The 21,123-nt window shown below is 37.2% G+C and overlaps 1 protein-coding gene across 1 annotated transcript in view; it reads right to left on the bottom strand.

The window, feature by feature from the left end:
- SPATA16 (spermatogenesis associated 16) overlaps positions 1-21,123 on the bottom strand; it is a 218,916-nt gene that overhangs the window by 23,915 nt on the left and 173,878 nt on the right. Inside the window, exons 7-9 of the mRNA XM_045851465.1 lie at positions 9,483-9,629; positions 8,322-8,434; positions 996-1,160 (exon numbers count right to left, since the gene is read on the bottom strand). Coding sequence (XP_045707421.1) covers positions 996-1,160; positions 8,322-8,434; positions 9,483-9,629 — 425 coding nt within the window. The remainder of the gene's footprint in view (positions 1-995; positions 1,161-8,321; positions 8,435-9,482; positions 9,630-21,123) is intronic.

Genomic DNA, 21,123 nt, shown 5'->3' on the forward strand with positions numbered 1-21,123 from the left:
GTTCTTATTTGGCTAGTCAGACTATTTTACATGCATACTCTGAACATAAGTATTTATTTAACACACTTTTACAGGTTCAGATGAGCATTATGTAGGTTGGTAGTTCATTTCTTGATTAATTTGTTCTAACTTTAAAAAATCAGAGAGGGAGGATTCCTTTAGCTATCTGAAAATTATAGGTGGTCCGCTTGCGCTGTTCTCACCCTTGCTATGTGAATTCGATTCGGGACTACTACTCGTTTTAGCTACGTTCAATTAAAGCCTTCAGGCAAAGAGCCCTTTCCTATAAAACATCTGGATCTCCATATAGGGTACATCTTACCTTTCCGTGAACAGCCAGCAAACTGTTTACTAACTGTTCTTCACACAAGGTGCTATCATTTCTACTTTTAATTTTGGTTATAACATACATATCTGTTTGAAGATTATTTGAGAGATGCCCTCAACTAGTTTTTGACTGCCTCTGTGTTTTCTAAGTGGCCAATTCAGTTTAAAAATACAGCCATTCGACTAAATTCATTTTCCCCTCCAATAAAATAATTATCCTAACTAACTGTACTAGTGTGTATGTGTGTGTGTGTATCCGCAAGGCCAACAGCTCTAAAGACTATTTTGTAGAGTTGGTTTTCTACACAGCAATTACTCTTTTGTACTCTCTGTTTTCTGTAGAAGAGAATCATATGTTAACATATCTTGGAGTTTAAGAAGCAATTTATTAAAATTTAACTTTACTTAAAATAAAAAGCCTGACACAATATAAAATAATCAGACCTTTCTCACATTTTTACACATCACACAATTCCTGCTATTGAAAAGAAGGAAGCTCGTGAACGTGAGCAAATGAAAAAGACACACCTTTCTACATTTTCCAGTGTCTTCATTAAAATGAGAGTCGGGGAGTTTGCACTCAGACTACATTTACTATGACAAATTCGTTTCAGACCATATCACTTTTCCTGTTGACTCGGGGCGGGGGGGGGAAAACAAATACTTACCAGTTCCGCCTCCTGTTGACTGATGTCCTGCAGGTAGGGAATGGTCGCAAGCTCCGCCATTGCTTGACTGATCACCTGGGACTGCTCCTTCACTCTCTGCAGCTGGCTGAGGAAGCTGGCGTACTGCAACTTCTCCATCACACCGGAGCATGCAGGGAAGCTCCCCTGCTCTCCCAGTAAGAGACAATGTTTTAGAAAAAAACCACAGAAATAGAGCTTTCTCTGGGGATTGAAGTCAGGGTTTGTTATAATATATTAATATCTTTTGACATATTTACATCTAGTACAAATGTTTCCTTTTACCATCTTAGAGACTTACCTGTACTCTTCCTTCAAATAGCTGACAGTGTATAGAAGGGAGCACTTCGCAGGACTGATCTGCAGGTGGCCCTGCTCGAGGAAGTTGTGCTGAAGGGAGAAGAGGCCACTGAAATTGAACCTGGGATCCATCTTCCCAGGGACAATCCCAGAAAGCTGTGTCTGTTTAGACTGGGGGAATTTATCTTTGACATTGAGGTGTCAGAAGAGCTAAGAGTTGCCCACTACCTTGTTTATACAAAAGAATATTTTTATGCAAGTTGAATCCTGGAAAATGGTATGCATGTTAAATTCTGTTCACCCCTATGACTTCCATCAGACCTCAGCTCTGCTTTCATCTTTAGTTCTTCTTGTATGGCCTCAGGTCCAGCTCCTTTTCTTGTGGAGCTGATAGGAACAGTAATGCAATTACAGCTCTTATTTTGACTCCTAAGGCCAACCCAGCAGCTGACAAGATCCATCTTGAAACAGACTATTGCCCACATTTGTAAGCACCACAAACCCCCATGAATCTATTGGTGCTTTGGGCTTTCTCAAAATGGGGCATTTTATAATAAGGGTGCGCACTTATGTGTTTGCTATTGCCAGCCATAAGATAGGAGGTATCACCTCTCTAAAAAGTTTAATATAAATTGTAATGCATGATAGGAGAGGTAAAGTTTATGTCAAAATTCCCATATTTATATTTAGAAAAAGCATTTCTGATATAAAGGGGCCTGTAACAGGTTAAGAGAAAATCCTTGAGTTTCTACTGTGTGGAGGGAGAGGAGAATTGGAAGTCACAGAAAGACTTAGTCTGGCAATTGCCTGCACTTCCTGGTGCCCAGAGGAGGGAGGCTGGGGAACCAGCACACATTACGGCAGGGCTTCTCCTGGACCACCTGCACCAGGCTCGCTGGGCTTGCTGGTTAACTAGGCAGGGTCCTGGGCCTTACTCAGGGAATTGTAATCTTGATATATGTCTCTCTCTCTATGGATTTTAGGTAGGTAACCCCTCCCTGTGCAAACATTCAGATATCTCAAACAGAAGTTGAAGAACAAACCACTACCTTAAATCTTAGTATCTGAGCAAGAACTATTTTAGTTTTGTGCATGTAAGAGGGGTGCCCTAAAAACCCGGAATTTATTTATAAAAAATTGTGTATTTATTCTTACATGATTAAACTTCAGTCACCTTCAAAGTACTCTCCATTTAATGCAGTACACCTATTGAGATTTTTTTCCACTGCTTAAAACAATTTTTGAACTCATCGATTTTGGTGCCTTTTAGTGCTTCTGCTATTTTTTGTTTCACCTTTTCCACATTGGCAAAATGTTTCCCTTTGAGGACTTTTTTCATCCAGGAAATAAAAGAAAAAAGTCACTCAGGGCAAAAATGGGTGAATAGAGAGATTGGGGTTTGGGGGTCATATCTTTTTTTTGGCAAAAACTGCTGAACACAGCATGGCGTGGGCCGGTGTGTTGGGAACCGCCCTGACTGGTATCAGAGGCTGAAACCCCCGCCTAAGCTAAGGCTAAGGGAACGCCCTTGGAACTGTGAGCCAGCAAGGAGACAAAAGCTTATCTCCCTGGCAGGAATGCTGCTTCTGCTGCTTTATTCATAACTGAACCCCAAAAGCTTGGTCGGTTAGCCAAAGATGGGTAAGATTCCCCACGGGGGGAACGACCTAAGCCAGGCACGATCACTTTGGGAGGCCCCCCCCCCAAAAGAAGGACTTGAGGGGCTGCAGCAAAAGGGGGGTGATGGACCCTCGCTCCTCGGCTTTGACAAAGTCTGAGTTCTCAGCGTCTGGAAGAAAATCTCCTTATCTCTTGGTTACCTAGTTCCCTTGCTCCACCTAAGCCTGAAACAATGACAGGGTGGTGCAGCTCGGTACTGAGAAGTGCGGATTCCCCAGGGTGATCAGGCCTAAGAAAGAACATGTAAATTACTGTGAAACCTCCTTTGTTTAGAATGCTCTCAGTTGAATGAGAAGGGTCTTAGGAGGAAGTTAGTTTGTTCCTCAGTCTTACAGCTCTTTGACCCCAACTCAATAGACCGGCAGAGTTCTTTGTTTTCTATAGTTCCTTACTTCCCCCTAATGAGTACTATACTTTACCTGAATTATTATGCAAAATGAGCCTAATAAAAGCAGGTATGGATGGTAAAGCAGTGCGCTCCCCACTAGGGGGGGTGGCCATTTCGTCCCTACTTCCCCACAGAAACTAGTTTGTCTCTGTGCATGTGTGTTTTTTCTCGCGTATTGTCGAGCCATCCACAGCGTTCCGTGGTCACTGCTGGCCGGTGACCCACGCGCAACACCGGTGCACTATGAAATCATCCATCATGAAATGGGCAAGCATTGAAAGACTCTCAGAAAAAAATCACTGAAGCTGAATGCAGCCTCTCACAACAATGCCAGCTGGTACACTGATACAGATGGGTTCCTAGAACACTCACCTAGAGGGGGAAGCCTGTACTACAAGGGATCTGCCCCCCAGAAAATAATTCCAGTTTCTTTGGGTCCCTCCTTGTATTTATAAAATAGATTTCCCCAGAAATTAGAGAAAGTAGGCATATTTTTTCTTTCTTAAAATATATCTTCCAAGGAGAAATAGTATTAATCACTAGCATCACTAAACAACATCTGAATTTCATCTTGAATTTAGAAACCAGTTCTTCCTGAAATATTAAACTCATATTTTAATTGACAACAGCTTCTAGAAGCTGGTACTTTCCTAGAATCCTATTAATAAAAGAAGGTTGACCACCACACCACTGTATTTGCTGTGTTTCTTCCTAACTCCTATCTGTGCCATTCGACTAACATCCTTCTATCCCTGCCATGTTCTTTCAGATTAATCATTTATCTAAAAATCTATAAACCGATAGGAGCGATGATTGCAAATTGTATATTTGGGATCCCTTCTCTGAACTGACAAAACAGCTGCCCTACCCATTCAGTTTGAACGTGCAGCTAAACAGTGGGATTCTGCCAAATAGAGGAAAGCAAGTTGCAGGAGGAACAGTTTTCTTTCTTTCAGAAGAAAAATTACTTTCTTTGTCTTTTTTAAAATATGAACACTGGGGCTAGTTGCAGGAAAATGGTGTAGTGACTCAACTCCAAAGAGCAGAAACAACAGCAGCCTGCTTGGGAACATAATCTATCAGTGTAATTTTCCAAAACATTAGGAGAATAAAAATAGGGGAGGCAAGGGTGCTTTGTTAGCTTGCTTGTTGGGTGCATAAGCAGACAGGAAGTGCTCCATACAAATATAATACTAGGAAAAGAATATAGCTGGCTGCTAATTTCTCCCTCCTCCCAAGACGAGCGGAGTTTTGGCTATCGGGAAACTGCAGATGAATATTTTACCTACGTAAGATAGGGGTCTTTGAGAGACGAAGTGAAAAGAAATAAAAATTAAGATAATGCCAGAAGGGATGTTTTAATGCTGTTGCTTTCAGAAAATGAAGGAAATGATGGAAAAGGAAGGGATTACCTTAAACATCTAACGCTAGCAAGAATGAGATCTAAAGGGAAGCAGCCTTCCCAGTGAGACATCGGGAGTGATCGAAGGGCTCTTTAGCTGCCGGAGAGAGTGTCATGAAGTGGCAATCACTGAAGCTCACACAGGTACAAGGAAGGTTAAGCAAATAGCAAGGTCAAATGAAGGCTTTACGTAGACTCACCTAGATTTAATAGCAGGTGTGGATAAATGTTTGGCAAATAAGTGGCACTATGTATAATAGTGCTGAAAAGCCAGCCCAAACATTTGGACTATGTACAACATACAGAAACATTAATTGCAAAAAAGGAGGTAGGAAGCACATATTATTGTTCACTTCAAATGTGCATATGTAAACATTTTTAACGCTTCACTTGGAGGAAATTAAAAGTAAAATTAATGAGGTATTAAAATTATGGTAAGTTAAGTCATTTTTGGGGTAAGTCAGCCTGTGAAGGAGGCTTCATGCACGGCAAGATATTTTATTATTTTAACTCTTTAACACTTAGCCCAGGAAGCACGGCACAGAAGGTTTGAAACTGACAGCAACCAACAAAGTTAAGGGATGAAAAAGCACAGCTGCATCTGACAGCACGTAAAATAATTAGGTCAAAGATCTAGAGAAGGAAAAATACCATTGAAGTAGAGTTACTGGTTGAATGGTGTTGATGTTCAGTGGGGTTAAAAGCCACCAGAGAGGTAGGTAGTAGAATATTTTAGATTATAACCCTTAAAATATCAGAATCATTCTGCTTTGGCTGTGTTGAGTGCCTAGCAAAGAAATCCATAAATGTAAGGAAACTGGTGCCAGTGTGTAAGGGTATCATTGCCTGAGACATAGAGACCTTCCTCATTTGAGAATGTCCTTTGTTTCCTTCGCCAACTGTGTCTACCTCCTCATGGCAAGGGGTGCCTCACTGTGGGCAGCGGATCTACTCCATGGCTGGAGATGACAGATCTAATCCTGCCTTTATCACACAAAGCTCAAAGGTACCTAAACTCTGTGACACTGAGCACATTGGTGAGTTAAGAAAAAAAATGGAAATCCACGGGACGCTTGCACAATCTTCATTTTGGAAGAACGTGTCATTTCAAAGTACACAGTTTGTGTAAAGCAAAAGGAAGGTCTATAAAATAGTCCTTTTGTCAAAGCTAACTAAAACCAATACAAATAACTAAAACTTCTAAAGTTTGTAAGACTTTACCAAGTAGCTTCAACAATGGATTATGTACTTTTGATCTCACAACAGCTCTGTGAGGTGGGCCTGGTAGGTACCAGCTTATTTTATAAATGAGAAAAAAATAGCTCCGAGATTAAGTGACTTGCCCTGGGGTTACACAGCCAAAGCACAGCCTTGAACTACAGTCTTCATCCACAGGTGTCACCAAGTAGGGTAACAGCTAATAAGGAGAATGCAATGCCTCAGCATTTGAGTGGATGGCATTTGATATCTGACAGTAAAAGAGACCTCAGGGGCTGTTAAAGACACTGTGCAGGGCTGCTTGGGTGACAGTTAATGACACCATGTAGGAATAATTTCTACTCACCAACTCATTACTTGCTTCATTAAGCTAGGTTACCTTTGCAGCCAGTTTTATTCAGTCCAGTTTTATGAAGCTGTAGTTGGCCATATAATAAGAAACCTAGGGGCTGATGTTTGGATATACTTGTGGTCCCTGGGTACCTTTGGGGTCACTCATTTAAATTCTATTAAAGCTTTTTGAGATAATCTTTCAAAAACCAACATTTTCCATAGAAGCAAACATAGGCAAGTATAAATTCTTTGCAGCTAGCAATGTGGTACAGACTCATTTTAAAGAAGATTGAGTTATTAATTAGATGCTAATTTCATTATAGACACATAAAATATATGCATGTATAAATTTCCAAATGGCTGGAATGTCCTTTTCAAGGTCAGAAGAAAACGAGTTAAGAACATTTAAGAAGTGCACAATGCTTAGGCAGGCCCATCACAACTTAGATGGGCAGCATTCACAGCACACTGGGAGACCTGTGCTGGCCGGAGATCACCCGGGGCACAGAGAGGTCACCTCCACAGTGTTCAGCACCCTGGCTCTGCTAGGCTAACCATGTGTGGACGAGGCAATAATGCTACGTGGTGATTGCTCTTGTTAACAACCCTTTGATTGCTTGCAAGGGCCTGATGATGACAATGATGATGTGTGTGGGTCTCTAATTAGGATGCAGAGGTTGGTAAGGGTGTGTGTGTAAATATGTTGGAGAATTTATAGCTTTTCTAAACTGTTGAGTAGATGTGAAATTGTTTGTGATGGCCTCTGTAGCTCCCTCTTGTAAGGTAAGGACATCAAATCAATGATGTAAGACAAAATTCACAGAAAGAAAATTATTTAAAATTTCCAGTTTATAGGTCTTTTGAAAAATAGAGTAGTCCCCCACTATCCTCAGGAAGATACGTTGCAAGACCCACAGTGGGTGCCTGAAACCACATCTATAGTATTAAACCCTATATAAACTCTTTTTTTCTATACATATATGCCTCTGATAAAAGTTAACTTATGAATTAGGCACAGTAAGAGATTAATAACAACTAACAGTAAAATAGAACAATTATGACAATATACTGTAATAAAAATTATGTGAATGTGGTCTCTCTCAAAATATCGTACAGTACTGCACTCACCCTTCCTGTAATGAATGATCCAAGATGATACAATGCCTACGTGAGGAGAGCAAGTGAGGTACTCAGAATGGTGTGCAATTTAAAACTTATGAATTGTTTATTTCTGGAATGTTCCATTTAATATTTTCCAATTGCGGTTTACCTGAGGCAACTGAAACTGTGGAAAGCGAACCTTGGATGGGTAGGTGGGTGGGGGGAACTACTGTATTAAAAAAAAGAAACCTGCAGACTTTATAGCCTATTAATGAATTGTTCCTTTACAGCTTATATTTTGTAAAATAGCATAGCATAATCCAGGTCTTATTTTTGGCTTTTTAAGGCTGAAAAGCAGAAAGGACACATTTTTCTTGGATCAGAGAAAGGGATTAGATAATTTACATGAGGGTATACAAAGAACAATTGGCAATATTTAAAGTAGCACTGATTTTATCAGTGTGGTGTGTTGGTGCTAGCTGAATTCTTGTCTAGGTAACAAGATGGTTATATGCAATAGGCCAATACATGATATAGGAGCAACACTGTGTTTGCTAAAATTTTGAGCAATACTCAATACTCTTATTGAGTTGAAATGAGAAATTCACTGCAACCTTAAATTAGATATCAGAAAGCACAAGAAAAGACTTTAAAAAAGCACTACCTAATAAATGCTTGAAATTGCAAAGCATAGCATTTAAAATATTTTTAAATATAAAAGGAATAAAACCATTAGCTAAACTTTGGTTGGTTTTGCAAATGAGATCTATTGTGAAAGTTTCTAAATTCTTTCAATACTTGCAATATTTGCACTATAAACTTTCCATAATTCTAGAATTGTTTAATATTTGTACATTGAACAAGTATAAAACACTCATATACCTACATTCAATTGGGTGCTTCTAATAAAATCCAATATTGGCAAGATTCGCTTCCCCATGGTCTCCATCTGTCTCACTGTGTCTTCTCTGGTAAGCAGACCGAAGGGAGTTTTATGTTCTAAAAATTGTAATGATAAACTTTTACACTATTTTTTCCAGACTTTCATTTCAAAATGCTTTCTTTAGCAAGCTATAAGCAGATATATCAATGTTAATAGATATGAAATCTTTAGTCTAGAAACCAGTCCCGGCCCTAGACCACACGCACAACAATGAAAGGTTGACGAGGAGACAGGCAGAGGAGCACCGCCCTTTAGAGGAGATCACTTATTCATTTTGCTGTTTCCTGACTGAGAAATCTGAGAGACAGCAGCCTGTAACAATTCACCTCTCTCTGCAGAGTATGTTTTTCCTGAGTTGTGAAAAAATGTTGTCATAAATGTGTCTGATTCTTGTTTTTTTTTCCTCCCAGGTATTATTCAAGTGTGCCGATCCCATGGACTTTGAATGTAGCTCGAAGTAGAGATAAGCCTCAGAAGATACAGTGCCAGACAAAACACAACTCCTTAATTACGTGGGTAGAGCTGAAGGGATAAATTCAACTTGGTCATGCATTCAGCCCACAAGTTTGACTTCAATGCTCTGTGAATATTTTCTTGATTTTTTTAAAGTTTCAGCTAGAATTACTGAACACCATTTAATTATAATACTCTTCAGAAGACCTAAGCTCTTGGTTAATTACATAAGAAAGAAGTGGAACAGATATTAATACAATAGCAGATCATTCAAGTGATTTAAGGTTGTTTCATTCCGTAAAATAGTTCTGCTGCATAATTGTCTTCCACATTTGCCAATTGAGGACGATAGAATTTATATTCTTTAAATACCCTATGAATAGACGTTGGCCGTAGTGTGGGTGGGAGAGATGGTTGAGTGAGGAAGGTAAGCACTCTAGGATTGTGCTTGGTCTTGGGGGAAGCTTTCCTGGAGCCAGAATTCCAGATACTGTTAACTAACACACAAAGAAGATCAGAAGGAGTTAATCATAACCCAACAAACATTTTTGGGGTCCTACTCTATGCTAGGCCTTGTAATGAATAAGACTTGAAAGTGTACAAGTCTTGCCTTATAACACTATTGAAGGGTAATAAGTCCAGGTGATTTACCTGTAAATGTTGGCAGCTTCCTACTTGACACTTTTTCCAAAAATTTCCCATCTTCCTTGTTTTTGAACCCAAGAGTCAAGAGATATTGTTGGGGAGGAAAAGATGACCAGTCAACTGTCTGAGGCAACACGTGGTGTCCTTGAAGATCTGAAATACAACAGGAAGAGAACTAAAGATGTCATTATGTTATTATTGCTGGCAGGGTATTTTTTTTCTAGATTTCAGCTGTACTTGAAAAAAGTAAGTACAAACATTAAAGATACAAAGTAAATGTACTCAACAAAAGGTCAAATAGGTGACATGTCAAAAGTTTCTTTGATTATTTATACTTTTTTCTGAAAATATAAACATACACAAGACATAGAAATGGTCCTCTTTTTCCACATTCAAAATAGGAAATTTAGGACCAGCTTATAGCCTTAATATTTTTCTCTGTGACTCTTTTCAGGAGAATTTGGTTTTTCTGTTCATAGTTTGAAATGTAAGGAAATAATGTAATGTAAAAGGAAAGAGAGAAATTACCAAGTAAGAATTAAAATATAAGGCTAATGAATTTAGTTACCATCCAACCTAGTTGCAGAAGGAAATTTGGAATGCTAACTGTATGGACTGTGTAATTAGACTGGGCAGTAATTCAAGAGTCATGAAAGTGGTTCTAAAACAAACTCAGTTCTTAATGCCCATAAAGGCTAATATTTACTGAGTACTTATTTTACCTTCTCTTGTTCTAAATATTTTGTGTGCGTTGTCTTTTTAAATCCTCTTGATATGTTTACAAAATTGGTGACATTGTCCCCATTTTACAAATGGGGAGTTGAGGTGCACAGGTAGGAAGTGATCTGCCTAAGAACACAGCATGTAAGTGGACAAAGCAGGATTCCCAAGTCCAGAAATGCAGGCCTAAACACTGCTCTCTGCTTTTGGCTTGCTTGGCTCTGGATTACTTTTGGTACAGGGACAAATGTCAGTCACAGGGTCTTGGAACACAGATTCACTTAATTCATTTCCATTCTGAGTAATAAGGCTTTGGTTCATTGTAAAAGACTTGTCAAATGGAGGCTGATGAACAGAGAGGTTAATGAGCCCTCCTACTTAACACTGCCAGAAAGGGAAAAATATAAAATTCCAAAGATCTTTCAATTATAATTTAGTTAAATGTCAATTTTTAATGTCAAATCAGAACAAAAATGGTAATGGTTCACATAAGAGACTTCACTATTTATCTGCTATATTTCTTTAAAAAAATAGACACAGTAAACCATGAGTTTTTATTTACCCTCCCTGACTACCCTTCTTTGGCTGTAGAACACTTTGTTCAAACTAAAATTTACTGAGAAGTCCTGTATTTAAAGCCAGTAAATTTAGAGCTGTCCCCTGGTGATGCTGGGCTCTTTAGTCTGGTTTTGCTCCCTAAGGTAGAAGGCCCTAGGACCTCCTTGGCCATGCTGTTGATGTCTGCGGCTGTCCTATAGGGAGGTCGTTGTCTTCTTGGGTAACTCAGAATGTCCAGGGGGTCTCTGAATGGATGTGGATAGGTTTTATGGGTATTCAGACTTCCTGGAGTATATCTAGCTTGTTGACATAGAAGTCTCTGGATCTCAGATACCCTGAAGTCTCCCTTTAGTATTAGAAAGGAATTCCGCTGAGGCAGGACACTTTCAAGATTTTTAGGCTTACACTGAAGTGATCTTGGAGGTCTTAGAGTCTAGAAGTTGAGAATAGACTAAGATGTATTGTGCATGGACTGGTGTATGTAGTAGGTTTCAGGAAGCATCTTGAGATTTGGCATTTTCTGGTGCAGCTCTATTGCCACAGACATCCAGATGTTTGAGAGCTCTATTATATAAATAACATAAAGACTTTGAGAGGTTGACATCTTTTTGCTCATAAATATTTGGTGGATAAACAGGAGACCAATACTAATAGTGGCAGTGATTAAATCGACGAGTGAAACTAACGTTAGCATTATAGCTAATTTATTATAAAATATGCTTGCAAAGATAGCAGTATTTTCTGTTTATTTTGATCCCGTATGTTTCACCCTATGAGTGTTTAATTTATTACTAACATCCAGTTTCAAAATGTGAGAGGTCCCACATACATTCTGTTAAATTTAGAAAAAATATTTTTGAAGTGTCATTCTTATTCCATTTGTATGCAGAGTAAATTGCAATTGTGTGAACATTTAGCCTAGCAGGTGGTCTATGACCCAAAATGACTAAGCACTTACCAGATGTTGAATCTCATGTAACATTAATTTAAGTGCTAATTGTTCTCAATTTTATGCTCATAAACCTCTACCTACGTCCGAAAAGCCCCGTGCCTCTGATGGATATGAAAGTTAACCAGATTATATTGTCCTTTGATAGGAAAAGTTGAATTGATTAAAAATGTCTTCTTTGCTCCTGTCATGCCAGAAGGAAACTTTGGACAAATAAATCCTTGAATGCATTCTTTACAATTTACCACAATTGGAGATGAAATTTAGATGACTATGACCCAACGTATTATTAAAAAAGTCAGTTTGCAGGTATGATACAGTTCTAAATTTTTACCATGAAGGAAGCAAATGCTTTAAAAAATGATATCAAAGATATATTATGCAGATTAAATTTCTTACAGAAACATAATATTTCAAATTTTTCCAAATGCAAGATGTCTAACTCTCTGCAAAAGGAGATAAAGTATCTTTTTTCATTAAACCTTTCATTGTACCACAGAATGCCGAAACTGACCAGCTTTCAGGTCCCCAAGTCATGTATGCTCTTTGACCTTCTGCATTGTTGTGGTCCTCCTCTGTAAAGTCACTTCCTTCAAGTTCAGTGACATCTCTTCTTTTTCCATCTCTCTGCTTCTGTTTCTCTGCCTCCCGTCCCTGCCTCCATTTCTCTGTCTCTCTCCGTCTCTGTTTCTCTACCCCTTAACTACACACACACACACACACACACACACACACACACACACACACGAGTGTGCTCCCGTTTCTCCCTTTCCTGTCCCACCTTTTCCCTCAGTGCTCTTCCAAGCTGTCTCCAGCTCACTGACATGTCCTTTACACACACATTCTTGGGGAATTTCTCTTACTGTGACTTTAGCTATTACTTCTAACCAAACAATTGGGGATCAAAGCTATAGTCTCATCTGAAAATTGTCACTGAATTTCAACACAGCATTTCCAAATGCCAACTGGGATGTTGCTATTTGCAAAATAACACTCAGACACAGCAAAAATAGCCCTTAAAATTGATTTTTAAAATCATCACAACTCCCCTCTTTCCTGCTTTTCACCAATACAAGGGTAGCTATTACTCACCCCAATTATTCTGCCTTAAAAGTCTGAAGCTGTTGATGACTTTTCCCCTTCTATTTTCTAACATTTATTGAAACTCAAAAAACTAATAAACACGCCCATTGTAATACATCTCATATTAACCCCTTTCTTTGTATAATCATTACCCGCCCTGGTCACATTTTTGATCACATAACATCTGGTTTACAGAAGTTTCCTCCTCAGCCTCACTGCCACCTGTGTTTATTTCATGACAATATACTTCTGCACTGCAACTCAATGAGTAGTTGCGGAACACTGCCTTTGTCACTGTCACATCCACCCTTGGGAACTTTGGGGACGTCTTTCCTGATAGTCAAGGCTCTCAGCTGAGCATCTGTTTCACAACCTATACCTAATTCCCAGGTTTTCTTCAGTATAAACCTTATCGTCTGCTGTGCTGATGTCACTAAGTTGTACTGGCCTGTGCTTATTCTGCTTTCAAACTTTTTGTGCATTTTTCTACTCAGGAACACCTACATTTTTTCCCCACTTTTTTCCTTTATTCAATAGATCAACCATCCTTCTAGATATACATAATTTAAGTCCCATCCGGTCTGTGGATGGTTTCTTGAATATTTCATTATGCCCTTTAAACTCTTAAAGAACACCTATACCATCAAACAAGGGTGTCCAAACTTTTGACGTCTCTGTGCTATACTTCTACACTGGAGGAAGAGTTGTCTTGGCCCATACATTAAATACATTGGGACATGTAATCACACACAAAAAACTCATAATATTTTATGTAAATTTACAATTTTGTGTTGGGCCGCAGGTTGGACACCCCTGCGTAGAGTGACTTTCCTAATGTTTCCTGGGGTTATGTCTTATCTTCCCAACAAGTTCCAATCCTCTCGAAGATCACATCTTCAAGTTATGCTTATGCCCCAAGAACTTGGTGCTCAGTCAATATTTGAATTAAATATAAAAACAAACTTTTCCAAATCCTAAATTTTTAATGGTCCAAATAAAAATAGAACTTCAAAAAATCAAAACTAATGAAATGTTCAGAGCTTCTGAGGTGTGACTTATTTCTTTGTACCTAAAGTTAGAAGAGAATATCATAGCCTTTGTTCCTCATCTTACCAAGATCTTAAGTGATTTCTGCTCAACATATGAAGAGTGAATGAGGCAAAATGATTTGTAACAGGTAACTTGATGGAGTAGATGTTCAAATGAACAGAGTGGCTTTGCCTGGATGGAAAAATTAGTTTCAGATTCAGGTTGTACCCTTGGTGTAGCTTATTCTCTGGGAAATATGGACTGTCAGTCAAAAAAACTGGAAAAACACAGAAAGTCTGGCTTAGTGAAACTCTTGGTAGCATCAGAAAAGCATCTGCAAAACCAGGAAATATTAATTGGTGATCAGCAGACTTATCTCTATAGAGGAAAGGTAGCTTTATTTGTTGTGAAGTTAAATACATGTGAAATAAAATTTGCTCTCTCTACAAGTAAAGTACAAAACATAGATGCCATCATCACAGGTATTTTCTGTTAGACACATCATAACCATATCCAGCAGGTTGTAAATGAACTTTACAAAGCAATTTTTTAAAAAAAAACAATTGCAGCCCTGGCTGGCGTAGCTCAGTGGATTGAGCGTGGGCTGCAAACCAAAGCATCGCAGGTTCAATTCCCATCAGGGCACATGCCTGGGTTGCAGGCCACAGCCCCCAGCAACCACACATTGATGTTTCTCTTTCTCCTTCCCTTTCCTCTCTAAAAATAAATAAATAAAATCTAAAAAAAATTAAAAAAATCATTGCAGAGCTTTTAAAATTCTATTAGAAAAATGCAAATTCGTTGGTATTCTACCATTATTTTTCCCTAAGTTTCACTTCCTTTTTATTTCCTGGTGTTTATGTCATTTTTCTGCCCTTTGTCCATAACAAAATGTTCTGACATTTTGAGTTAGAGCAAACTCTTATTTTTAAAGGCCCAATTGCTCAGTGTGGGATGGGACCATGTCAGTTTTATACGACTTCTTTTTTATTGGTCAGTTTCAGGGTTTAGCAACTACAGTGACTTCGTAATAACAACACTTTGTCATTTCTTCTTTCCAAGCCATTTCCTGAGTTTTCTCTTGTACTCCATTCTATGCTATCTTAGAAGTTGCTCACAAATTCACATCGGCAAGAAAAGAGCAAAGGGTAGCAACTTGGCAGCTCGGTTATCATTATTGCCCCTCCCTATAGATAATAAAACAGTTTCTACTTTTAAAGCATGTTTTGATTTTTGCATTTGATATATGAGAAAACTACTTCATAATCAATTTTTGTATAATAAATTATATTTTCCCTTAGACTTTCATTATAAATTCAGAGTTATACATGCAAGTGGAAAAAGTCGGTTTTCGTTACTAACATTCCTAGTTTTCACTTTAGGCTGCTGGGCTACTTGCCCAAGATTTGTCTGTATATTTCCTCTTATAACACACATTTAAACTTTGAAAAACAAATAATTCCCACAAGGCTTTTTTCATAGTTCATTTCCATTTCACTTTAAATTCTTGTTGATTTCAAAGTGTGATGTTTAATACGTTGTACAGTATTTATTCTGGGGAAGTTCCTTATCAGCACCAAAGTAGATTTGAGATAATGCAAACAGTAAAGATACTACTAGTCCCTTCGGTGTTTATTGGACTCACAAGCAGGGAAGTAACAGCATTGGAACAATGAACATGGGAATGGGGAGAGATAAGAGAGGAGACTCAAGGGACTCATCCCAGCTGGGTGGGACGTGTTTAGCGGTGAGTAAGAAATGGGGTGAATAAAGAAAACCTTGATAGGAGTAGGGGTCTGAGGGGGAGGGCAGAAGAGGGGTGGTCAAGGGACTCAGGCCAGAGGGTAAAACATTTTAGATGGTCACTAAGAAATGGGAGAAGTAAATGAACAGCCCAGAGAGACAGAGATGGAAAGCATAGTAAATAGCTTCAGTGATGTGCAGAATAGAGTAAATAGATGTAACAAAGATCCAGTTAAAATTCTTAAGTAAGAGAATAATAAGAGTTAAATGGAGTATTAAAAAATGCAAAGACATGATTCAATTATGAAGCACAATGACTTCTAAGCAAAAATAATTATACTAAAATACATCTTAAATGTATAATATCAAACAAAGACATATTTTAAAAGCACTAGAAATAAAAGATTTTCCATAAAGAAATGAAGATCGACTTCTCAATAGCAAAGATATAGTCAGATGCAGTAAAATAAAACTTCAAAGTATTAATTTTTCAATTTAGAATTCTATGTTCAGCAGACTGTTATCCAAGAACCAGGGTGAATTAGAGACACTTTAGACAATCAGAAACACAGTTTGCTACCAACAGACCCTTCCTTGCTATGGGAACTTCTAAAGATGTACTCTATAAAGAATGAAATGAAACTCAAGATGACTGAAGTGTAAGAAAAATTAGGAGATGTGTATATAAGACAACTATAGATAAATGTTGACTATGTGAAAACAATTCTCACTATAAAGAACTAATTTTGGGAATAAGGGGAAAATCAAGTTAGAATAAAAATATGGGATTTACCATATATGTTTGGGGGGTAATTTTAGTTAAAATATTCTAAGACCTGTATCTTGTTGAGTAAACATGATTATTGAAAATTTAAATTCTGTTATCTATGCATATTAAAATGTCAAACCCAATCTTTAAAACAAACAGGAACATAAATTATATTTGTAAACCTGTAGACAGAAAAAATAGAGAAAAAAATCTTGAAGAATATAAAAGAAGGAAAGTCAAGAAGAGAAAAACCTCATGGAATAAAAAGCCCATAACATAGTAGAAATAAACTACATTAGCAAACATTTATTTAGCACTTACTATGTGCCAGGTGCTATTGAAGCCAATGGGGTATATCAGTGAACAAAACAGACAAAAATTTCTGTATTTCAGAAACTTACAAACTGGATGAAAAAGTTAAGCAAGTCAAGGATTGTTAAAAGACAGAGATTGATTAAATAAATAAGTAAATAAATAAGTGTTTAGTTATGTGTTATTTTTAAGAGAATATCAAATAAAAGCACAAAATATTGAAAGTAAAAGAATGTGAAAAATAAATTCCTGGAAAGTACTAATAAGAATAAACTAGTGTTTTTATACTAATATCAGACAAATATATTTTAATATGCAAAGCATTAGTAAGGCCAAAGAATATAATTACTTAATAATAATATACAATTGATAAGGGAAGTTTAACAATATTAAAAGTGCATGTGCTTTAGGTCAAAAGATAAAAATAAAATTGATTAAAACTATTAAAATAAACTGACAAATCCATCACCATTGTTGATTACTTTAACATTTTTATATATATTGACTAATTAGGCAGATAAAAAATTAGTGGCTAATCCAGAAGACAGGGATAATTTTCAAGCTTAAACTAGTAGGCATATAAAAGCCCTGCATCTGACAATGACCGGTCTTTACAGCAAGTGATTCTGGGAAAACGGGATATCCACATGTAAAACAATGGAGTTGGCGATGGACCGTACACTGTGTATACAAATTAGCCCAAAATAAACAAAAGCTGTAAATATAAGAGCTAAAACTATTAACATTTTAGAAGAATACATGGGTGAAAAGCTTCATTACATTGGAATTGGCAATGATTTTTTAACATGACACCGAAAGCACAGAAATTAAGTGGAAAAAGTAGATATATTGGATGCCATCGAAATTTAAAACCTGTGCATCAAAGGACACCATCAACAGAGTGAGAAAGCAAGCTATGAAATGGGAGAAAGTATTTGCAAATCATATATCTGATAAGGAGTTAATGTCCAGAATACATAAAGAACCCCTACAACTCAACAACAACAACAAAATAACTCAAGTAAAACATGGGAAAAGATTTGAATAGACATTTCTTCACAGAAGATATGCAAATGGCCAATAAGCACATAAAAATGCTCAACATTACTAATCATGAAGAAATTAAAATCAAAACCACAATGAGACACTACTTCTCATCCATTAGAATGGCTATTAAAAACAAAACAAAATAACAAGTATGGGCAAGTATATACATATAAATATGTATATATATGTTGCTGAAGTAAAATTACTGAATCATACAATATAAAAAGGTATATACCTATATATACACCTATATGTAGGTACATACCTAATTATATGATTCAGCAATTTTACTTTCAGATATATTGTTTAATGGAAAACATATATGTAAGAATGTTCATAATAGCATTTTTTAATAATAGCCACTAACTGGAAATAGGTCAAATGTTTATATCTAGCAGAATACATATATAAATTCTGGACTATTCATATAATGGAATACTACATAGCAATAAAAATGAACCAACTAAAGCTTTGTGCAACACGGATGAATTTCATAAGCAAAAGATTGAGCAATAAGAGCCAGATGTAACTCTGTGATTTCATATATGCAATGTTTCAAAGCAGGCAAATTAAAATTCAGAGCTTAGAAATGCATAGGTAAGTAATAGCTCTATAGAGAAAAGTAAGGAAGTCATTATTCTAATAATCAGGACAATAATCACCTTGGTAGAGACAGAGAGTGGTTTCAGATGGGGAAGGGGCCAGCTGAGGATATATGGAGAGGGTGTAAAGTTTTATTTTTTGACTTGATGTTTGTTCTGTCATAATTAGTTAACATGTGTATTTGTTTTACGTATTTTATATGTGTGATATTTCACAGTAAAATGTTTTTAAGAATAAAAGAAAGAATGCAAATGCTTGGGTGATACTCTATTTTAGGTGTGAAACTCAGTGATCATCTGTGGACTGACAACAGGATCATCAAGAAACACTACTAAAGTGTAAATTAAGAGCAAGCCAAGTATTAAAGCAGAAGTAAATAGGACCCAAAAGCTGAATATGCAAAACTAAATTTAAAAAAGGATAACACTACAAAATACAAATGTCTAATTCTGTGCAAAATCCACATGTAGAATTTAAAATTGAGAAAGTAGAGACATTGTTTTACATGAGTGTCTTGTATTTTTTTACTTATTATAATTAAAAAGTTTAATCATATTTTATTTTTTAATCACTGTTGACATTACAATATTATATTAGTTTCAGGAGTACACCCCAGTGGTTAGACACTAACATAAATTACTAAGTGATTATTCCAGTAAATCTTGTACCCATCCGACACCATACATAGTTGTTAGAATATTATTGACTATATTCCCTGTGCTATACTTTACATCCCCATGACTATTCCATTACTACTACTTCATACTCTTAGTCCCTTCACCTTTTTTATTCAGCCCTCCGACCCTCCTCCCATCTGGCATCTGTTAAAATATTCTATATACCTATGAATCTATTTCTGTTCTGTTTGATTATTCATTTTGTTTTTTAGATTCAATAGTTGATAGATATGCAGGGTCTGGCCGAAGGGACGCCTGCCTGAGTGTGGTTGGTAGGGTAATAATATGGGTGTGATCATTTATAGTTTTAATTGAATGTTTCACCTAAAATGTCATATGGTGTGCTTGAGTGTGATATTGTTATGCTACAAAATTACATTCTTATGATTATGATTTCACAATAAAAGGTCTTGTAATAAAAAATGGATGTTATTTGTGACAGACTCTGTACATTTATTGCCATTTTATTGTTCATATTTTTGATCTTTAAAAAATGTTTTTCCAGCCCTGGCTGGCATAGCTCAGTGGATTGAGTTCAGGCTGTGAACCAAAGTGTCGAAGGTTCAATTCCCAGTCAGGGTACATGCCTGGGTTGCAGGCCATGACCCCCAGCAACCGCACATTAATGTTTCTCTCTCTCTATATATATCTCCCTCTCTTCCCTCTCTAAAAATAAATAAATAAAATCTTAAAAAAATGTTTTTCTTCTTCTTAAAGAAGGCTCTTAACATTTCATGTAATACTGGTTTGGTGGTGCTGAACTCTTGCTTTTTCTTGTCTGGGAAGCTCTTAATATGTCCTTTGATTCTAAATGCTAGCTTTGCTGGTTAATCTTGGTTGTACGTCCTTGTTTTTTGTAACTTTGAATATTTCTTGCTCATCTTTTCTGACTTGTAAAGTTTCTGTTGAGAAATCAGCTGACCATCTTATGGGAGCTTCCTTGTAGGTAACTAACTGCTTTGCTCTTGCTGCTTTTAAGATTCTCTCTTTGTCTTGAACTTTTAGCAATTTAGTTATGATGTATCTTGGCTTGAACATCTTTGGATTCACCTTGTTTGGGACTTTGCACTTCCTGGACTTGTATTTCTATTTCATTTACCAGGTTAAGGAAGTTTTCTGTCATTATTTTTAAATAGGTTTTCAATTTCTTTTCTTTTTTTATTGTTTACACTATTATAGATGTTCCCAGTTCCCCCTCCTTTGACATCCTCCCTTTCTCTTCTCCTTATGGCACCCCCACGATGCAAATGTTTATACACTAAAAGTTGTCCCATAGATTAGCGTTATTTTATTTTATTTTATTTTTTTTTGTATTCTTTTTCCTTTTTGTTGTCTGGTTCATTTTTTTTCTTCCTTATATTCCAAATTGCTGTTTTAATCCCCAGCTTCATCTGTTTTACTGTTGATTTCCTATAAAATATTTTTCATTTTAGTTAGTATATCCTTTTCATTTTAGACTGGTTATTTTTTATGGTTTCCATGTCCCTTTTTATGCTGTTGAAGTTCTGAGTTTATCTGCTCCTCCCCTAAATTCTCTGAGCATCCTTATAACCAGTGTTTTGACTCTATATCTATTAGATTGCTTGTCTCTATTTTATTTAGTTCTTTCTTTGGAGTTTTGTTCTATTCTTTTATTGAGAATTTTCTCATCATTTTGGCAGCCTGTCTATGTATGTTTCTGTGTGTTAGGTAGAGCTGGTACATCTGCTGGGTTTGGTAGAGTGGCCTAATGTAGTCAGTGTCCTGCAAGGCCCAGTGGCACAGCCTCCCCATTCACCCAATGTGAGCATTCCAGTTGTGGGCTGTGTACAACCTCCTTTTATAGTTGAGCCTTTTATAGCCAGTCAGCTGCAAGGATTGGCTGTGACCACCGTGGAGGATCAGCTGTGCAGGGGCTGACCCCACAGATCAGGATTTACTTTAGTCCCTCGAGTGCATTGCTTGTGGAGGTGGTTGGGTGGTACTTTCACATGGTCTGAACCTGTCCACTAGGTGCACTGGCTCTGGGGCCTTCTAGGAGAGGTGGGTCAAGGTCAGTTACTGCCTGTGTTCTGCCTTGGGGCCATCTGGCATGAGCTAAATACTGAGCTGCAGATGACTGCTACTTGTGCTGGGCTTGAAGGTACCAGGAAAAGCCAAGATGTAAACCAAGGTTGG

Source organism: Phyllostomus hastatus, unplaced genomic scaffold (genome assembly GCF_019186645.2).
Source record: "Phyllostomus hastatus isolate PE091 unplaced genomic scaffold, TTU_PhHast_1.1 phas_contig_86, whole genome shotgun sequence".
NCBI lineage: Eukaryota > Metazoa > Chordata > Mammalia > Chiroptera > Phyllostomidae > Phyllostomus > Phyllostomus hastatus.